Source organism: Anoplopoma fimbria, chromosome 7, assembly GCF_027596085.1.
Source record: "Anoplopoma fimbria isolate UVic2021 breed Golden Eagle Sablefish chromosome 7, Afim_UVic_2022, whole genome shotgun sequence".
Lineage (NCBI taxonomy): Eukaryota > Metazoa > Chordata > Actinopteri > Perciformes > Anoplopomatidae > Anoplopoma > Anoplopoma fimbria.
The window spans coordinates 10,929,131-10,947,162 of NC_072455.1; the positions used below are offsets into that span (position 1 = coordinate 10,929,131).

The following is an 18,032-nucleotide window of genomic DNA, read 5'->3' on the forward strand; positions in this document are numbered from 1 at the left end:
TTTTAATGTTAAGTCATAAGACCAATTGATATATTATACAGAAACAAGACCAAGGATGACAATATAGTCATGCTAGAAGCTCTGTGGGGCTAGGTTTAGAGGCAGCATTGCTTTGAGTGAAACGCTAACATCTACATGCTAACATGCTCACATTGTCAATGCTGGCTGACATGATGATGTTTAGCAGGTATGATGTTTACCTCGTAAGACCTTCCTGCCACCATCAAAATCATTAGAATTCATCCTCTGGGCTCCATGACTGTGTTCTTCCTTGGGGCATCATAAATGTCTGAAAACAATTTCAAGGGCAATAGGGAATAGTTGTTAAGATATTTCAGTCTGGACCAAAGTGATGAGTCTACCAACAGAAAACTATAGTACTATATGATGGAGAGGCTAACATCGCCATCCATGGAACCATGCTGGTAGCATGGCTAAAAACTGGAAAGCTCAGATACCACCTTTAAAAATGCAAGAAGCAGTGCATTTTGGGGGATAAAGCACTCTCTGTTGGCGAAGAGGTGTTCGACTTTAACAGCTCAAACAGACTAAATTTAGGTTCTACTCATGATTGTGAAGCATACCTTAGCACAGCTACAGAGTTAGTCATGATGGCGGTTTTCTGCTGGTCCAGGGACTGTATAAAAATATTTTAATGTACTACACAATGAGTGTGTGTGCAGTTTACCCTGAAATTGCTCTGACAAACTCCAATAGTGAAATGACAATTAAGCGGTAATCGGCTTCTCTAGCTCTTCCTGTTTGTGCTTATCCTTTAGTTGGGTATGTTATGTTTTCTTCTTTCTCATTTCAGAAGTGATCCTGGGCTTCTCCTTGACGGCTGAGGTTTCAGAACAGTTTTAAGACGTGATGACAGCTGACTGGATTTCATGGTGAGCTTTGGAGATGCACATTACAGTTGTGCGGACGTTTGTCTGCTCCTGCTGTGTTCTTTTGTTTGGGCCTTAGGGTGTGTGGGGAAGAAGGCAGTGAACCAATGGTTTTGGAAAATGGGTTTAGAAGTCGCCATATTTTCTAAATATATTTTTACTTCATAACCCAAAACTAATTTTGGAGCCCATTGATTTGTCCCATCAGACTTTATATATTTGTATTATGATGGTATCACTGACATAGCTATTAGTTTCAGATAGCTCGTTGTCCTTATGTTAAATTTCTTTAGGACCTGTGGCAGCTGTAACAGTATTTCATGATTATGGCTGTATGACAATAAAAGCATCAGCTATTAACAAAATGATCAAAATTAGTAAAACATGTGTTTAAGACCATATGATATGCTCAAAAGCTCCAGAACAAGAACAACTTTGTACTTAAGCAAGAATACTATACAAAAAACTACAGCTCCCATGAATTATTATTATTATTATTATTATTATTATTATTATTATTATTATTATTATTATTATTATATAGCATATAATAGCATAGCTAATGAAGCGTTGTTAACTTTGTGGAAAACACTTCACAATAAGACCATACTGCCAGTTTACCAGTGTTAGTGTCTTCTTGTCTAAATCTTTTGGATTATCCCCAAGCCTTGACGCTTTCTCCATCAAGGACTGACTTGCAGTAGGGGACACTATAACAAGGTAGTCTGCATATAGAAGTCTTTTTTTTCCTGGTCATCTACAGTGAGCCCAGGTGATGCAGAAGACTGCAGAGTTGTTGTGTCCAACTCATTAATATAAATGTTGAATAAGTGGGGCTCAGATGGCATACCTCTGTTCTGAATGAGCCTTTGTGTTTTTATTATCTGTTAGAAAGCCACATTTGTTTTCCTCATGAACTGCTTTAATGATGACTTTGCTTTAATGCTTTTGTTTATCTCTGAGAGGCTGGTTGGGCTGTCCAGGTCATTGTTCCAATAATCATTCTTGTTCTCGGTCGTTTAGTTTTCTCAGAAGGAGTTTTCACTTGTGGCGTGTTAGTTGCTTTTCCAGCTCTTTTGTCATGAATGTGCTATTTCAGTGTTGACGTATGACATTGGTGTCTGCGGTGTATCTGATCGGCAGCATGTTCTTGCTTTGTCTCAGTAGCTGTCTCTTATTTAAGCATTCATGGTCAAACTATATATTTATTTCACTTTGCTGGCTTATTAAATCGGTTCCCCTTGAATTTGTAGAACAGGAAGCTGTACATCGAGTTCTCAGTTTTTTAAAGGTGTAATGAGCAGATTTATAACTTTGTGAGTCCTCCAACCTGAAGGACAAAACAGATATTTGTGATACTGCCTTATGTTTTCTCATCTGGCAGCCCCATTGACAGGATGACATTGTTTGTCAGTGCCTTGCAAAATGTGACAATTACAAAAAAAATGATTTGAGCAGTTTTTTGATCTGACACCTCTGGAGTCAGAGATATTCTCATTTAATGAGACCTTTACAGCATGTTTGTACACACGAGAGCCTTGTCAATCATTATTACACAACACATCCCTTCTACCTGAGTTTAAGAGAGAGTCTCCCCAACTACAGAGAGTGTCAGCTAACTACAGTTAACTTAAATATGAGAGTGAAGGCTGCACACCACCAGTATGAATTCAATGACATTTGAGAGATGTTCGTTCTGTTCAGGTGATGTTTTTACCTTGTGGACATGTTTAGTATTTATTCTTCCTAAGTGATACAAAAGAAAATGTCCCTGCCTGTTCTGAACCATAACGTTGGAATAGCGTGCACGGTAGCAAAAAACTGAGTGGGAATGGCACAATTTTGTCCACCAGTCATCAGACAACTGAGCTGGTAAGCTAATTATGGATCACTGGTCTACTGAGACCAATTTATATATTGTATATGTATATTTTTTGTTTATGCAAATCAAGAAGCTCTATATGTTCTGAGTCCTCTGGCATGCCCTTTAGTGGAATCTTCCAGTGACATGCGTAGAGTACAGTAGATGCAAGTATGCAAAGAATTCCGTTCTTGATGCAGCTGGTTTCCTGAGCAACAGAAATGCAAAACAAAAAGCAAGTATATCTGCGGCCTAAGGTTTCAGTTTAGTCACGAAGGAAACTAAAACCACTAGGTTACGGTTTGGGTTATACGGCTTATGGTTAAAGTAAACCAGAAAGCCACTCAAAGAACTTCTTCCATAATATCATATTGCTATAAACACATAATAAAAACACAAACACCAGCAGTCACCATGACTATTATATCAATATGATCAGTTGAGGAGAAGGTTTGTCAGACTGGTGTAGAAGAAAATATCTTCCAGCTCTGTCATTCTTTAACGTTGTACATCACAAGGTGACCACAAGACAATAACAATGAACTGTACGAACTTTCCCCAGACAATCACCAATAATGTGCTCATTTGCAATACATGATCACCGTTTCAGTCTGATTGCACCACCTTAATGTCTTTTCGCTCCATTGTAGGAAGTATTTATCGGTCAGCTGAAACAGCACAACAAGCCAGAGAGCCCGGCCAGCTGCTAGTTACGTCTACAATGAGCTACTGCCAAGAACTGGCGGAGAGATATCTGCAGATAGCATGGAGAGGAGAGAGAGAGAGAGAGAGAGAGAGAGAGAGAGAGAGAGAGAGACCCATTGCCCTACTGACAGGAAAAGACACACACAGAAAATGTGAATACACACATCCTCTTCTTGCTCACACGCTTTCTCAGACGTTAAGTATTGCCATCTGCTGTTAATCATCTCCCCCCCTTTATTTACCCATCATTATTCACACATACCCAGAACAAATCCAGTTTGCAAAGAACTCCTCCTGCTGACCGTGTACACACAGAGCCCCTTCAGTCCACCCCGCCCTCAGGGAGCATTCACAACAGCAGCAGTTGAGTTTGGGCTGATAAACATCAGACATGTCGGGGGGGGGGACACGACAGTTACACAGTCTTTGCTCATCTCCTGTTTACAGCAAACGCTGAACAGAAACTCACACTATCCCTAGAATTAGCTTGCATAATGGATGAAGCCGACACATGCCATACATACCATGACCTAAATTAAATTAAGGCCGATCATAACTTGAGTTCTGCTATAGGGGGCTGAGAGGAATAGTATGCAAACATTCTTATCAAAAGAAAACTGGCTCAACACCTAACAAGGCCCAAACAAGAGAAGCAGAAAAATGGGGAGGAGGTGTAATTTAACATTTGAGGCTTTCTGAATTGAGCATCTTGTGCTGAGGCCCAAAGACACAAACACAGGGGGCTGAGAGAGGACATTCATCACATCTGTAGGAAGCGCTGAATGCTGCTGGCAGCGGGAACAGTGGCGATAAGACAACAAAGGAACTACAGCAGCCAGGTTTCAGGTTTCCCGTAGCTACATCACAACACTGCTAGCCCTTTTGTTGCGCACTGTGCCACCAATATACATACTTTAATTGTAATTGCAGTGTTTCCTGGGCATGAGATAGAGTTAAGCTAAGGTAATGGCTTCTGGAAATGAATAAAACAGGAAAAAAAATCAATGGAAGCACTGCAGTTAATGTGATTATACGGCCCTCCTCGGTCCTCTAAGAGACATCTGGAAAAACAGAGCTAGCATCTGAGGCCCGATGAGGGGCCGCCATTACACACTGCAGCAGACAACCTAACTCAATCAATGAAACACATGATTGCTACGAGACAACATGTAAGTGGCTGAGAGGAGAGATAGATGTTTACTCATACTTTTATTTGGCATGTATGTAACCAGTAGTTAACATTTCATAAAGCTGCACTTATGAATATTTCTATATTAACAATGAATCATATGACGTTTCATGTGAAAGCTGTTGCTTAAAGTGACGCAGAGAATTATCACCAACTCTACAGTTTGTCTTAGCTCTACTAGGCGATTTTGGCTTCTTTTAGCTCATTGTTTCGTTTTTTTGGGCTAGCCAGTCCACTCTCATCAGCAGCCGGCAGCTGGTTTCAGAGAAAAAGCTCTGATAAACCCACATTACACTATTAGCTTAGCAACAAACAGCAGACAGACACAGCTATAGACTAGCTGTTGAAGAGTGTTTAACATCTAGCAGCTAAAGAGCATTTTTGGGATGCCTCCACTTAATGTGTAAATAAGCTATTGTTTGCTGCTCCCTGAAACAACTAATGGTGATAAAATGTCAGATTTTGTGTTTTAAACCTGCACTGCTGCCCCCAAATTGTCAGAGGAAAGAAAAAACTGTTCCTTCAGTCATGATCTTTTTATTTCTCAGCCAGCAATACAAAAGATTGAGTGAGTGGTATGTATAGTAGTTGTGAATGTATCTTTGGAGCCGATGTTCTAAATGCCATAGCTACACCTTAACTGACGTGCACCCTCTCACTTAGAGGGGCTATGGTTGTTATGGAGCCGGAAAGTGGAGACAGCAAGAAGTGTGATTGGTCATCTCCGGCTGTTCTCTGATACTGTGAAGGCAACATGACACAGTAAATAGAATAACCTCCTAGTTGTTATTGTATGCTTCCACCAACCAGTCAAGTTGCAGTTTACATCCACGTCTGTCCAAAATGTCTACACTTTATTATTTTATCATTTAAGACATTCGTGTGAAGTTGTCAGAATTAGCATTTGAATTCTTGAGTCATGGCCAACAATGGGTTTCTGACCTTGGACCCCAAAAAAGGATGCCTCTGACCACGGTTAAGGTGCTTTAAAAAAGGCTCCGTTAACTTCTCCTTTTCAGTAACACATCTAGCAAAGTCATCTCCAATGCGAACCAGAAACAGATTCTGTTTAAACCCAGTACAAACACAGATGTGCAAAGACCAGGATACACTAATAACATTAATATTATACTATTTGTAAAATTAAATTCAAATAGTAACGGCGTAGAATTGTTTCCTCCTGTTTTTATCTCCTGCATGCTGCACACAAGGTGAGGCACGCAAAGGTATTAACAGGGTGGTATAGCATCAACCTAACAGCACCATCATTTACATTTATTCAACCACAATTAGAAAAATAGTGCTTTGGCTCCAAAACTTTTATAGTAAATTAGTTCTGTCATTACAAACAATAAAGATTATTTATCTGAGTTTGTTTGGCAAACGTATTCATGTCGAGTTATATATATTGAAGAAAGTTGATTAAGTCAAAAAATACTTTTTAAGACTCTTTAATACACTGAATCAGTTAATCCAAATTGAGGATTGTTTAGGGTGATGCCATCAGAAAACATGTTGGGGCCCAGTTTTTCATAAATACAAGTACAAGTCCCTTAGGAAAAAAGATTGGGAACCACTGCTCTTTATAATAAAGTACTGTAAAAGTGTTAACACAGTCAGATATCAACAGAGGGACCTTAAACCCCTTCATTGAGCATGTATCTGGCTTTACTCTTAAACATGGACAGGCGGCAGGGGTGACCTGACAAGCACACTTCACCGCTAACCTCAGCCTGACAACATGCCGTGGTGACATTCTGGGACGACTAGGGACCTCCATGTTTGTCACGCCGGCTCTAATTGGCCCCAACGTCTGTTCATGGTCCGTCACCGGTCTGTGAAGTGTGCTGTCGGTTCCCTGAGCCCCTGTCACAGGATCAAGGTTAATGGCTTCTGTTGAAAACAAAAGGAGTGATGATTGATTGGGGCAAATGTGTGTTGGTCTTCCTGGCTTGCTAGTGGTGTCACGTAGTTTAATTCAAGGTGCATTAATGACCTTAAGAAACGGCTACCTCCATATAGCCTCAATCACAACTATGGAATTTATCTCATGAGACAGGAATCATTGTGTTTTTCTGGGAATATCCAATATAATCTGTGCTCTGAGCATTTCCTGAGCTGCCTTGTGAAGGGTGGAGCCGAGTGCAAAAAGCAACACTTAGCCTGGTGTCATCTGATGAACAGAATTGAATGCTGAAGCACACACTGGATGAACCGCACAGACAACATAGAGTCAAGGTTAAGTAGCCGGGTTGTGCCGAGCGGCGAATAAAACTGCTGCTTCCCTGGAGCATCAGTTAACACTTGAACACGAGAAGGCAGTTTATCTTGACGTTGCAATGCTTTTGTCACAACTAATCCAGACATGGCTGTCATAATCGATAAACCTATGGCAAAATATATCAGTGCATTGTGGGACATCTTGACAGCACCATATGACGCTATGTCAACACTTGTTCAATGCATAAATCAAGATCTCTGAGACTATGCATCACGCAACTATGTGTAATAAGATAATCTCATCTCAAAGGTCCATCTCTTGTTGAGCTTTCAACATTGTCTAATGGCCTTCATCAGGAGGTGGAGCTGGCTCGGGTTGATGTCCACAAGTAAAGGTCCAGTTCCTGAATCAAACCAATGCGAGGTTGATAAATGTATTCAATTTTCCAACTGAAACTGCGATCACAAAGGCAAAACTCATCGTTGGTCATACAGTCGGCTCCTCGTACGACTCAAGTTGCTTCAGTTCTTGTGATGTGCTTCCCTACATGTTGGCTGGCTAGTTAACCCGTCACAAAAACCTGAAAAGCATACATTTTTTAAACAATGAAATGACACATAAATGGTACGCTTCCTGTGGTTCCAAGGTTGTTCACCCCAGTAATGAACCGCTTCGTTGCTTCAATCGACTGCGTTTACCATCAACACTGCCTGGACATCCAACACTAGAGAGGCAAATCCTTTTTGGGATTTCAAAGCTAAACTCTTTGCATGTTTTTCAAATCCAACAAGACAGGCTTGAAGAGGAGCTGGATCTGGGAAAAACCATGCAGAGACATCGTGACAACTGAAATATAAAGACAAAAGAGATATCAAATGACTCGCTCAGCTTTTAATTTTTCTGAAATTTTTTCTGAAAACAGCTTTATCTGAATTGTGATTAAAAAAACCCTCTAATGTCTTTGAATGAAGATAAAAAAAACTTCTAGACATTTTAATGGTTTCAAAAACCTTCTGAGTGAGTATAGTTGTATAGCCGTGCAGTGTGATTTGTGCCGGCCATCAGTCATCCTGGAGTTCAGGCGTGAAGTGAAATGAGAGATGGCAACAAAGCCCAGCAGGCCTGAGCCTTGGTCCTGGTCTGTCTCAGACACTTGGGTTTCAGAAGGTCACACTTTGACAGATGAGGCTACGCCGTCTTTAGGGACACAAACACATTGGTGAACGGGACGGCGGTGAACACGCATCAGATGTCAGGGAGGGTGTGTGTGTGTTTCTGCAGATACGCAACCATGCGGAAATGTGAAGTAAATATATAATGTTTGGGGGCCGCACAGCTGCTGGAACAGGACTTCCTCAGCACATGCTGGACAGGAAACACTACAGAGTCTGCAGGGTATACAGGTTTTTGGCAGGCCAAGGCTCACACCGCCACCTGCTCTCTGTCTCAGTCTGTTTTTACATCAACTTCTCCTCCTTGACCTCCAGGACTGACTTTCACTGGAGGTTTGTTCTGTTTCCTGTGAGCTTCTCTAACCCTCTGCAGAATCCCCTTCTTTCCCACACTCCCCACAGCCAATTCATTTCCTGGTACTGACTCATATGTCAATCCCCCCTCCCTCCTCCTCCCCTCTCCCCTCATCCCTTCATCCTGAAGCAGCTCTGAATCGGAGGATGGGGATTTTCCTTCTCAAAAAGGGGAGGCGGAGGCCGGCCGGCTCGGAGCTGCCAGTCATCGTCTGAGCTGACAACCCGGGCCGGATTAGAGCAGATTAACAGAACAGAGCTCATTATTGATTTTAATCATTATTAAAGTGGAGACACTGTGGGGCTGCAGCCAAGTTCAAACAAAAAAAAGTGGTGGGGGGGAATCGATGAAGGAACATAGGAACTGTAGCCACGAGAGCCACTTAAAAAGTGTCGGTCCCCCTAAACTCGTCTTTGTGAAGCGGACTCTCGAGGGACTCCGGTCCTAATTAACACCTTGTCAGGTCCGCCGCCTGGAGTACAGCAATACATTTAGCTCAACTTAACGCGTCTGCAAGGGTATGCCTCATCATTATGGACAATGGATGGCATGTATTGCCCGTTTCATTACACATCATCCCAGGGTGGCAGAGTAATCAAGGCTTTCATTAACATAGAAATAGGTTACACTTCATCCAGTAACCCTCAACAGAAAAATTGCAATTAAAATTAAACGTGCTCTTTAAGTGTAGTGCCAACATCCTGAGTGTGTGAGATATACCGAGGCAGGGAGATAAAGCTGCTGAGCACCACCAGCCAGTGCAAGCTAATTGAATTATATGGCCAATTGTTTTGATGCTATTAATATTAAATATATGATGATTACCCTGCTGGCACTTTCTTTAACAATGTACAAGTTTGCTTAATTCTTTCTTCTTTGCTTGTGTTCACACACACACACACACACACACACACACACACACACACACACACACACACACACACACACACACACACACACACACACACACACACACACACACACACACACAGCTGTGTAAACCTTTAATGTTTCCTGTAACATGAGCAAAGGTGACACTACGGTGGAGAGGCTTCTCTTGATTCAATAAGAGGAAACGGTTCAATTCTTTTTTATCAATTTTTTTTGTTGCTACGATGCTTTTTGTATGTTTAAGAATTAGCTCTGCTGTTATGAGATTATATCCTACTGGATGAGGAAATTGCTTTTCTTCATAGCACTGCTTTACATTAAATAATTATTGATGGGAGGAAAACATCTTATGGTTTGATCCTGAGTGGGCAACTGAAACAATGACCCCCTTGTTGTCAAAATACTGGAATTTCTGAAATCAAGACAAAACCTTGAAAATATGGATTTCCAAACATTTAAAAAAATAGAGTAGAACATTTGAGATATTTATTAATAATATAACAAGTCCATTGTTTTCCACAGTATTTAGTAAGACTATGGTGGGTTGACCTCCAACCCTTAATTCAGTTCTATGTTTATATACCATATATATTATATTCTGGAACTTTTTTTATTTGACCAATTTGTTGCTGGATTGCAAAAGTTTATATGTAAATTGTAATTCCTGTTGATCTTGAATATATTTGATCAAGTTGTTGGTGGGAGAGTCATTATTCTAATAATTAAAAAATCTGTATCAGTGTATTTAATTGTATAATTTTGTTTTATAAAGTTAGTAAAGCAATGTTAAAGTCAATAGAAGATGTTGCCTCTCACATTTTATCTGCAAAATGAAAAGGGTTCTGAGAACAGTCTTTAGTGTGCCTTAAATCAAAAGTGCCGTGTCACACAGAGAGAAAAAATAAAGATTGTAAGTTCATCTTTCTGATTGTTTTAGCGTGTTAGTCGTTATCACTGGATCCAGTAGACGGATGGACAAAGACGCCAGCACACACTTTGTCATCTGTCTGCTCCAGATGCTTCAGCCAGTACAGGCATGTCAAGCCTTACGTCAGCTGGCATTCCCACACACACACACACACACACACACACACACACACACACACACACACACACACACACACACACACACACACACACACACACACACACACACACACACACACCTATTGTTATTCCATCCATCTGCCCTCCTCCTCCCTCGTGTCTGTTTAAACCGCTCGAAGTGAAGGAGTCACACTTTGTGAAACCACTCCACCACTTTGGTTCAGCACTCTTCAGATATGACTCACCTGTTTCCTCTGCAGCAGAGAGGTACAGAAGATATGCTGAAGGTTAGAGAGAAGAACAGACCTCCTCTTGACTCATAATGCAGCATCTTGAATAACACTGGGTGAACTCTGTAGCATTACTGTAGCATCCACCATGTGACACTTAGATATTTTTTCTGTCCTTAAGGGGGCATGAAGTCTTTATTATAACATTTTATATCTTTATAATAAGAGATACATTTTTATGCAATAACAACATATTTGTCCACCTTATAACGAGATGCTTTGTTGTAATATTATTTTATCCTTAAATTAAATTGTAATGTTTTCTAAATTATATTAATTTGTTGTCTTTTTCCCTAATAAGATACTTTGTTCAGATGAGAGGATACTTTTGTAAAAATATATTCTATTCCTCCTTGTTATAACAATATAAGGTATTTTTTTTCTAATGAAATGTCACTTTGATTTTTTAACTAAATAATTTTCTCCTAATAACAAGATGCATGGTTATGATATTGAAAAGCCATAATAATGCAATGATGAGATATAACAAGTGGGGTTTTTTTTCTAACAGGACGGTTTTAGGTTCATCATTATAACGAAATGTTTCCTCTGTTAATGACACGCTTTGTTGTAGTAAAGACTTGTATTATTATAACGCACATTCTTTCTCGTTTTAATAAGATTTTTGTTTAACATCTGTCCAGTTTTATTACAACCAGATATCATTCTTGCTGCTTAATGAGTGTGAAAGTAGTGATGTTGGCCTTCAAACATCCTGGCCGTGTTCCAGTTCTGTCCTACTGGAAGAGGCCCAGTAGATAAAATAAAGTCACTTTCCAGTAACATTCCCAGTGTCTCCAACAGAGCGACCGCTCCACCAGAATGTGTCCCTCTTCCTCTGACCTACATTCTCTGGTTCAGAACAAACTTCAGTGGGACTGCTGGTTTAAAATAAGCCCAGTGTGAGCCAACTGGCTGGATACAGCGTGGCTGTCAGTTCCAGACTCAGTGTACCGTCACCAGTTCATTCATCACAGCCTGTCTGTTCCATGTATGCCACCATTGTCTCAGGGCTACTTGTTTTCTGTCTGCCTGCCTAACTGTCCGTGTCCGTCCCTCCATTTGTCTACTCTCGCTCCAAGTCATCAATCTGTTCCCAAGCAACTGAAATCCTATTCATCCAGTGTGTGTCTTACTCATTGAGGCAACAAACAAACTAACAGTCCCTCTGACAAAACTAGAGTTCACTTTTAGATAAAACAGCCATGTGTCTGCTTTAAATTAGAGAAGTTCCCATATCAGTTTCCCTCCTGATTCTGATACCTGAAAGCGAAGCTCCATGTTTCACTTCTCTACACTCTCTCCATGAGAGAGAGCTAGAGAGCGTTTTCAAGGCCCTAACTCGAAAGTTATGATATGTTTGATGTCATTGTTGAATTGCCAAGCTCAAGTTAAACCCAGTGACCCCAATGCAGAAGTGTCTTTAACTTCGCTTTCTCTCTACTGTCCATCAGGGGGCGACTCCTCTGGTTGTTTAGAAGTCTATGAGAAAATGACTCTACTTCTCACTTGATTAACTCCCTCAGTAAACATTGTAAACATGAGTTTATGGTCTCAATCTCTAGTTTCAAGTCTTCTTCAATACAGCATGATGTTCATTTAGTAAATGATGGTCAATTTAGAGTCAAATAGACCATAAAGCAGGGTATGCTTTAGTATGCCTAAGAAAAATGAGGTGTAACTTTTTGATGAGGATACGTTGTGTCCCTGCGTAGTGTTAATGAGCTGATGAATATGATAACGTGATATTTGATAGGTGCAAAGACTCAAATACTAGACATCGATACCTGATCCAGCATTCAGGCTGTGTGAGAGGTGTTTCTGATCCTGGTATCAGTTTGGGAGCAACTCTACTTTCAAATGACACACAGCGACTGTATCAGACAGACAATAACATGAACATCTTCAAATGCTATGTGTGCCAGATTTAGGATCTCATCTACGGATCAGTTCTTTATAATATTTAAAAAATAAAAATATTTCAGTGATGTGTGATAATTTGATCCATTTCCATTTGACCTGTTATCTGCCTGTATTCTAGTGCAGTGATACTGTATGTACTATTCTGTTTGCTTTCAATATACTGACACCCATTTATAGAAGAAATCTGAAATACCATCAATTAGAAACACAGTGGGTTTTGATAATTCCTCGGACAATTTCCAACCAGTATTTATCAAACCAAACAAAAAGAACTTGTGCATCTTTAATAATACATCTCTCTAGAACTGTGGTGCAAAAAAATATATATTCAAGGGTCCATTCAGATTCTAGGCTGCATATAACTCTACACCTAATTCTTCTAATAAGGATCCTAAATGAAAGCCTCACAGTGAAGGCCTGGTGTAATGAGGGTCTGTTTGGTCATAATCTCCACTCTGATGAACAGAGGGGAGGTGTTCAGACACGTTCTCTCAACCTCTGGGCTCTGTGAGCATGTTAAGATTGCCACCTTGGGAGTTTCGGCACGTCTCCGGCGTGATGTTATCACAGGGACATCATGACCTCAGCTGGCCTTGAACCCTGTTCCCTCGTTCCCTCTGAGGAACTTGCTGCTTGTTCTGATTACCCTGCTCTAGTTACAAAGAAGCGAAGAGCCATGTCGTATTTATCTCTACTGAGGCAAATATGAAAAGCCTCCAATGCCGTCGGTTGAAAACTAAACTCTAACGGTCAGGGACAAGCAGCTGTCCATGACCGTCCAATAATGGGTCTGATGGAACATTAGCTTTCCTTTTCAGCGTCAGTGCTTCCTACTGTATAACCGTCTGAGCTGACCGATTTGACCTCACAAACTTAAACGTCTCCACACATTTTCTTATTTTCTTTAACATAAGAGCAAACCTTGTTGCTTCGTGGTTAATGTGCTGCCATCTGCTATTATCACTAGCGCAGCCATCCATTTGATCTTTAATGCCCTTTTTAAAAGCGTGGAAACATTCATAACAGAGCTGAGAGAGAAGAGGCAGAGCTTCACTCTACATTCTGTCTCCCAATGACTCTTCTCCTCGGGCGGAAGACAGAGGAGGTTATTACAGGTACAAGAGAAGGATTACTCACTGATTACGTTCCACTTGTAGCACCAGCTGTAGGTCGTTGGATGAGAGCGCTATTTCCCCTCTGACTGGGTGTTCCTCCTGGTGGGGTTAAGAAGAGAGATGGGATCAGGTCATGGCAGCAGAAGAACTCACAAGGAACACTTTGCTTAGTGCAGAGTGTTCAGCCTGCAGGTATCACAGTCTACAAGTCGCCCAAAGGCAGTTTCAAGCTGAGTGGCCACGGAACCTGAGGGGTAAATAAATGCATTTGACATATCTGTTACAGAAGAAATGCTCCTCTGGTATTTATTTCAGATAGCTTGATTTGTCCAAGTAAAAGTTCCAAAGATATACAATTTGATCAATGCGATTCAAAAGAGAAAAGTTTAAATCTGGAATTTTTGCTTGAAATAACGTTAAAAAATATGAATCTAAATAATATCAAAATAGTTAGAAAGGTACATGATGGCTAAAGGTTTTATTATTGGGACCCTATGAGTTCCCAATTGTAGCTTGAATCAGCCTCAAACCACAAGTTCATCCTATCACTGGGTGGCACTTGAATTAAATGACCTCAACCTGTTTTGTCTCAGGATCCCTGAAATTAGCTTTTTAGTGAATTGTGTGAGAAGTGAGACATTTTACAGTGGAAAAATACAGTAAAGAGTGATCTTAAGTGGGTCAATGCTGCTTCTAAATCACTGATATGACATCTTTCTTGCATTTTTTGCATTGACATGACTTCTTAAATATCTGCTATATGAGATCATAACAGTCGAGAGCCTCTACTTTACAACAGGGACAATGATGGAAAAATAATCCAGGGGCCAGATGTGTAAATGATGAGTACGCACTAAAACAATGCCTACACCTTTTCCCCATACATAAACACCTCACGCAGACTTCAGACCAGCGCTCACGCTGTTTTAGCTGTGATAGCTGTTTTAGCTGTGGTAGCTGTGATAGCTGTGATAGCTGTTTTAGCTGTGATAGCTGTTTTAGCTGTGGTAGCTGTGATAGCTGTGATAGCTTCGGATGATGATGATGAGGATGAGATTGAAGGAGTCTGAATACGGGTAACATTTTTAGGTCCACAATTTCACTGATTGTGTTATTTTTGCAGACTTAATATAAATAATTGATCATCCTTCTGACGTTTAATTATAATGAGCAATATGAGTATATAAGCATCGACATGCAAACAAATGTTTAAGGGCGTTTCTAGATCTATTTATGGCCGACTGTTGGAGTGGAAATGAGGCTCCACAATGATTTGAGATTCATAAAACAGACCCAGATTATTTGCCGCTTCATAAATCTGACAAAATAATGCGTCTGCATTTTTCCATGTGTCTGGCCCCCGGAACTTTACAGTTCCAATCTGTGAGTTGTTGTTGGTAAACTAAACCAGAAGCAGGTTGTTTTTTACTTGAGATGGGAGTCGATGACAGATGACCTCCATCAGCCAGAAACCTCTACTAATCGGAGTGTGACACTAAAAGATTGAAATGTCCAATGGGCCTGTAGGCGGACATGTTGACCAGATGGTGATGCCAGAGGAAAGGCTGTGAAAATAATTAAGATTCACCTTCTAGGAAGCATAAACATCCACATCAAACTGGGGATCTTCCTAGTAGCTGTCAGGATATCTGGCTATGGACCAAATAAGTGGAAAATATATATGTTTTGTTTGGTGGATCTGTAACTATTAACCTCTGACCATCTCTGACTGTCATATGAACAACATGGAAATATATTTCATTATAATCCATCCATTTGGTTTTGATTAAGAGAAACAATAGAGCTCATTTTTCATTTCTATAATTAAGACTCTAGCTCACCTCACTTCTCTCACTATTGGAAAGCAATTCTGAAGAGAAAACTACAGCTTTACGCTCCCTCTTTGGACACTGCAGCAAGCGGAAACAACAAAACATTTCACAGATGCAGGGAGGAACAAGTGGTGAAGAAGTGCTTAAATGCCATTGATTGAATTTACATTTCAAAGCTGTGTGAGGGTGAAATTTACTGACAATAGCGCTGCAAAAACTATTTGGTAGATAATTAAGTACATTTTCAAGCCAAAATGACATTGCTTGTAACTTCTGTGTCATTGTCTCATGTGATGGTACATTTAATATATCTTTGGATTTTGGACCGCTGGTCAGACAAAACAAGACGTTTGATGACATTAACTCTGCTGTGGTGGGCCGTTTTTTCATTCATTATCTATAATTCTTTGTTAATAACCCTAACCCTGTTCGGCTAATTAAGGGAGTTATTAGCAGATTAATCTATAATGATAATAACTGTTAGTTACAGACCTATTTGCAAGCTGATTGCTCATTCAGTGAGCAGCTAACTGTGCAGCAGAAAATAACTCCTTTAGGCAAGAAAACAATCTTGGTATCATCACTTTTTGATACTCTATGATGAGAACACAACACTCTCTTATCTGAGCCAATCAGACGCTGTTATGTATGTAATTTGGACATAATACTATAGACTAGATTAAACCATTTTTCAAACTGCACAACAACCACTGCTGTACTGTGTGATACAGACAACACTGCTCTGTAAAGGGGCATAAACACACTTCATTCAAACTCAAAAACAAGCAGCAGTTAATGCAGGAAATCCGCTCCAAGTCGTCATATACAAACACTGTCCAAAAACAATAATAGTGAGCAAACCGTTTCTGCTCCACTGTGTCTCTAGGTGCAGAATAGCAGTGGAGAGATGGCGATGCACTCAGCTGTGTTATCACTAGGGGCCCCTAGCGATTGGGGGCCGGTCTAGAGTAGGGAGTGATGTGTTAGCAGGAATATAAAACATGCTATAAAACACAATAAAAGTTGTTTTGAGAAAGTGTGTCACCACAACCACAAGAGGTCCTTGATCAGGCAGCCGTAAATGAGCACCAAAATATGATGCAGTTTGCTGCATAATGCAAGATTAGCCGTGGACAGATGCACACTGGCTCACAGACACACTCACAAGCTAATGCATGATTCTCCTGGCAAAGATAATGATGAAATTTGAAGTCTGATGTTTTTTTGCAAAATAATACTGATCCAAAGAAAGTTGTGAAATCCCACAAGCAGGAAGACAAGCTGAAGAGGATAAAGACTTAGTTTCCACTTTTCACAGAGCCCTTTTGTGTCTACATTAAGGACAGCTGGCAATGAAGTTCACATTCCCTATGCAAATGCACTTTTGGACATAATCAAGAGTATCTGTGCTGCTCTCCACAATCAGAGTTTGCTTTAAGGAAGACTGCTGCATCACAGCTGACAAGAGTCTGAAACACCATAAACTCTTTACAAGCACCATGAAATCATAACACTTATCTCCACTGAGAACATTTTCGCCTTAAAAAAAAAAGAGGCAGAGTGGGACTGCGTGTCAGTCAGAGTGATGTGAAGTGACACTGCATCCCTGCTAGCCCTACACCCAGTATCAGAGAGACAGTTTCCTAAACCGTGTTGTGTGTAACATGCTAGGAGCTCGGCGGGGTGGTGTGTTTGATGGCAACACGAGCATGTGGCTATCAGTGAACCGTACGTTCCACACACTGAGTGTTCTGTCAGTCCCCAGCAGCTGCTGTCTTGTCACATTTAAATCCTGTTGAGTGTAATCGTAGATAAACCAATTCTCAAAGTGGAGACATTTAAACGCCAATGAGTTACTGCTGTCAATCATGTCTGCAAAACTGAAAGCTTGACATCTATGGCACCTGAAGACATACTTGACCCTTAACCCAGTGTTACTGCAGCACAAACTACACACTGGATAATGCAAAATATCCAGATGAGCTCTATTTCAATTAGCAGCTTCTGTGCTCTGAAATGAAAAAGGAGTATTTATGTTTATCAACAAGAAAATGTTATTATTTTATATTTGCATTGGCTCCTCGTATTCATCTCATTTTTCAAGCACTGTAATACTAAGCGTCTGCAGATCGCTATGAAGTCACTATTTTATCATCTAAGAATGAGAGTGAAGTGGTTCTGTGCCAAACATTTTAGTTAAGCTGAATCTCATTAAGGAGAGTATCAACCTCACTAACAACCCTAATTTTTAACTCCCATGCTTTTTAAAGGGACGTCATTGGTGTTAGCATTTTGGGGAACACATCAGCACAGAATTCCTGGGAAACACAGGGAGCTGGATGCGTATAGCGTTTCTGAGAAATTAAAGTTTACGTCAATGAACTTTCATCAACTTTTGTGTTTTCAATCCACCATGACCTAGATCTTCCCTTGACTTTAACCAAGTGTTTAAGTGGCCTAACCACTGTACCTGTACCTCAAAGGAATACTTCACCCAAATAATGACCATTTGTATATCGGTTACACACTGCGTGTTACAGT

At 40.4% G+C, this 18,032-nt stretch overlaps 1 protein-coding gene across 1 annotated transcript in view; it reads right to left on the bottom strand.

The window, feature by feature from the left end:
- adam19a (ADAM metallopeptidase domain 19a) overlaps nt 1-18,032 on the bottom strand; it is a 161,000-nt gene that overhangs the window by 73,810 nt on the left and 69,158 nt on the right. Inside the window, exon 3 of the mRNA XM_054601327.1 lies at nt 13,682-13,758. Coding sequence (XP_054457302.1) covers nt 13,682-13,758 — 77 coding nt within the window. The remainder of the gene's footprint in view (nt 1-13,681; nt 13,759-18,032) is intronic.